At 42.6% G+C, this 4,406-nt stretch overlaps 1 protein-coding gene across 1 annotated transcript in view; it reads left to right on the forward strand.

The window, feature by feature from the left end:
- Nucleotides 1-983: 983 nt before the first annotated feature.
- LOC145418160 (uncharacterized) overlaps nt 984-4,406 on the forward strand; it is a 197,918-nt gene continuing 194,495 nt past the window's right edge. Inside the window, exon 1 of the mRNA XM_080286681.1 lies at nt 984-1,164. Coding sequence (XP_080142807.1) covers nt 984-1,164 — 181 coding nt within the window. The remainder of the gene's footprint in view (nt 1,165-4,406) is intronic.

A 4,406-nucleotide genomic window follows, 5' to 3' on the forward strand; every position in this document is an offset into this window, starting at 1 on the left:
TGCTTCACCCACATGACCATTTAAATCTCTACCTAAAAAACTATAATTTCTTCATCCCTCTCGAGCTGTTTCACCCACATGACCATTCAAATCCCCACCCGAAACTATAATTTCTTCATCCCTTTCGAGCTGCCTCACCCACATGACCATTTAAATCCCCACCCGAAACTATAATCATCCCCCATTCCACCAACCACACATATCAAGTCATCCCCAGATCGATTTCTTCATCAGGCAAGCCAACCTGTCCAGCATATGCCGGTATAATGGCAATCATGAGTTTACCAAGCACTATTTTCACTGCTATATGTAATCTCTTTATTTACTATCACTACATTCGTGACACGTTGCACCCATTTCTCCTCCACCAGCACTCCCACCACCATATCCATTTTTCAATTATTGTTTTTCTATCTCTTTTATATTTCCCCTCACAGCAGAGCTCAGTGTGAGATGGCCGGGGACAGGCAAAGGATCTGTCTTAATCTTTTTCTTATCTCTTGTCTGTCACCCACTTGTTTCCCACTTCTCCGCTGTCTCTTATCTTTCTCATATCTCTCACGTTTCTCTCATCTCTTCTGTCTTTCTCGCTCATCTCTCTTATCATTCCCTCTTGTCAGGTGTTCCCCTTATCTCTTTTATATCTCTAAAATGTCCCTTATCTCTCTCCCTCCCCGTAAAAGAGCAGAGTGTGATTGTGGGCTGGGTGTGGGTGATGGGGTGGGGGCCGTTGGTTCATATCAATGTTATATCTTTCTCATATCTTTTATCTTTCTCATATGTCTCTCTTATCATTCTCTAATCTCTCTCTCTTATCTCCCCCCACAGATGAGCGCAGAGTGTGATGGCTGGGTGGGTGTGGGTGGTGGGGGTGTAGGTGTTGGCTTATATCACTCTTATCTTTGTTTTCCATGTTTTATCTTTCGCTTATCGTTTTCTAATCTTTCTCTCTTATCTTCCCTCGCAGATGAGCGCAGAGTGTGATGGCCGGGTGGGTGTGGGTGGTGGGGGTGTGGGTTCTGGCGGCGTGGGGTGCGGGGGATGCGGCAGGGTGCGGAATGGGGGAACTGCGCTGCCACGACGGAACATGTGTGGCCGCTGACCAGTACTGCGACGGAGAGCCAGACTGCCCAAATTTCGAGGATGAACCCGCACACTGCACCCGTGAGTACCCAGAAACTGTTTATATTTCCTTTAAACTGCTTCTTCCAACTGTGGTGAAAACAGGAGAGTGTATGTGAATGGGGTGGAGGGGGAGGGGGAGGGAGAGGGAGGCCAATGATGAGATGGAAGAATTTGTTTAAACTGTTTCTTCCAACTGTGGCGAAAATAGGAAAGTGTGTGAATGAGGTGGAGAGGGAGAGGGAGGGAGGGGGAGACCAAAGATGAGATGAAGAGATGGAGTGGTGAGATATATGACAGAGATGTGAGATGGAGGGAGGGCAGTCAAATAGCAAAGGAAAAGGCAACGTGGAGGCGATTTGTTTGTGGCCATACCTTACGGAATTAAGACGTCAAGCTATAGATAGATACAGACTGATCCCACCCTTGACCCTCTCCTTTACCCTAGTCACATATATCAGAATATCTCACCTTCAAGGACTGCCCTACAAAGTGCATGTCTTAGTACCTCTTCCTTTCCATTTCAAAGCTTTTATTTTTATCTGTATTTTTCTGTCCCATGTCCAGAGAACGAAATATTAGGTCAGGAATAGTCTACATTACTGGCGATAAGAGGTGTGTATAAAGTCGACGATTACAGTGACGTATTAAAGCCCACTACCTGAAGACATTTGATATAATTTCTCCACTCCCAAGATCTGCCAAAAATTGAGGATAAAAAACAATGAGAACTTTCGAAAATAGGACCACTGAAGATATATATGTTTACAGATCCACACACTTCTTTTTTTTTTATAACTAAATGGATGAAAGTTTTAGGTTAATCTTCTCTGGTTCGCTAGATATTGTTGGCAGCGGTTTCCCCTTGTATGATTTGCTGTGTGTGTGTGTGTGTGTGTGTGTGTGTGTGTGTGTGTGTGTGTGTGTGTGTGTGTGTGTGTGTGTGTGTGTGTGTGTGTGTGTGTGTGTGTGTGTGTAGCTCAAAAAAAAAAAGGTTGAAAGTTTTTAAAAGGGAAAAGGACAAATGCAGAGAGACAGACATAGATTTACAGGCACAGAGAGAGAGAGAGAGAGAGAGAGAGAGAGAGAGAGACCCATAAATATCGACACAGCTCCAAAACTTTCAGGCCAGTCGAAGGATTTCCCTGCACGCCAATACTTATTACCTAATCCCCAAGCCACACCACCACAGCCATCCCTGCCACCATCCCGTAAATATCTACCATTTCGAATTATCCTACACACCATAATACACTCGAAAAACCCACTGTAATTTCTATACCCTGTTCGCTTTAACTTGGCCCATATACCATATTTGCACTCGAAACTCACGCTGCAATTTCTATACTCCGTTCGCTCTAACTTGGCCTAAAATTGCTGTCTCTAACCATGAGTGCTGAGCTGTAAAAGTCACACTATACTTTCTACACTCCATTCGCTGTAACTTGGCCTAAAATGGCTATCTCCTAACTACGAGTGCCAAGCTGAAAGAAGAAATAAAGCTAGAGTATGGTACTAGTCACGAAGAAGTGTCATGGAGGGGATCTAGGACTCTAGTACTGTCATATTTCTGGCGATGAACTGTGAGAAATAAGCCCCTGAGGTATGAAAATATTAGCCTTATTAAGGAGACGAATTTCAGCAAGAATAATAATTTCACATATATTTCCATCACGAATTACCATTACGAATATTACCATTACGAATTTCAGTAATACTAATAAATAAACATTTATTTCCATTACGAATATTACCCTTTCGAATATCAGTTACAATAATAAATTCATGTGTATATCCATCACCACCGTCAGCGTTATCTCTGTGGCTTAAAGGACTGATTATCGTTATTAAGTTTTACGAAAGAGTGGTATCTCCGGGAGTGTGGCTTTGTATCGACACTGCAGCTCACCATCCTCCTTCTGGGGGACGTAGGGAGTAAGCATTACCTTTAGACACTGAAATCCTGAAATCTGTCTATAAATTTTTCTTTAATACAACCTTGAATATCGCTACACCAAGCTGGACTCCAACGTTTACCGACGCAAACACGGATAAACTAAGACAGTAATAATAATAATAATAATAATAATAATAATAATAATAATAATAATAATAATGATAATAATATGCACCGCAACCACAAATATACATCACTAAAGTACATTAAGAAAGAAAAGTACTTCCAGTCAACGATGAAATGAGTATGACCATTACATTACATTACTGCTTCAGCTCAAGGCCTTTTGCACCACCATCCACCAAAGCTTTAAGAGGCGAACAACTACCCAGCTCTACAAAGACTATCTCAGAAACATCCCTTCTCCTCCACCCCAACACCGCATCTCACATACACACAGCCACCACACCCATCCAACCAAAATGCACCCACCATGAACCTCCGCACAAACCCCTCAGAAACTACCCTACCTAGAGGGACACGAGTACACCTTGCCAAACTACGATGCGGCCACCACTCTTCCCAACTACAATAATACAAAATACAACTCATACAATCTCCTGTACCCCACACTACAATGCCCCCCTTGCCCCACCACCACAGCACAACTACCTACCTCATGCACCACACTATCACGGAACAGATAATTACATAACCTCAACAAAAGACACCTGGAGCGACCGGTTGAAGTGACCAGTGTCCTGCAGTCCACTGGGTTCAAGATCTGATGAACCTGGGACTACCACAAGAAAATCGCATAAATCGTAATATCTGCAAAAATAATATTATGCTCTTGTACTCCATTCTTTTATTATTGTCATTATTTTTATCAGAATGGGGGCAAAGATTCTGGTCACACACACACACACACACACACACACACACAGCACTCGAGGGTTCTGTGACTCTTATTTAATTTCAAAGGAAGGAAAGGAACACTTTTTCATCTCTCTTTCTACATACCTACCTACCTACCTACCTATCTGTGTGTGTGTGTGTGTGTGTGTGTGTGTGTGTGTGTGTGTGTGTGTGTGTGTGTGTGTGTGTGCTTTTTACATACATCACTCTTTGAACTCTAAATCCCGCAATACACGTATTCCTAGTAAAGATATTCTGAAAAAAAAAAAAAAAAGGCTCAGTTAATTCCCAGAACATAAGAAATCCGTTTTGTAGATTAGATGGTGAGCTTAAAAGAGACTGGAAATGGAAAGAGAGAGAGAGAGAGAGAGAGAGAGAGAGAGAGAGAGAGAGAGAGAGAGAGAGAGAGAGAGAGAGAGAGGAAAAGACTTGGCCAAATTGGACTGAGTGGAAGAAAAAGATCGATTCA

The sequence above is a fragment of the Coenobita brevimanus genome, chromosome 112, assembly GCF_032717465.1.
Source record: "Coenobita brevimanus isolate Jiangsu-jjx chromosome 112, ASM3271746v2, whole genome shotgun sequence".
Taxonomy (NCBI): Eukaryota; Metazoa; Arthropoda; class Malacostraca; order Decapoda; family Coenobitidae; genus Coenobita; species Coenobita brevimanus.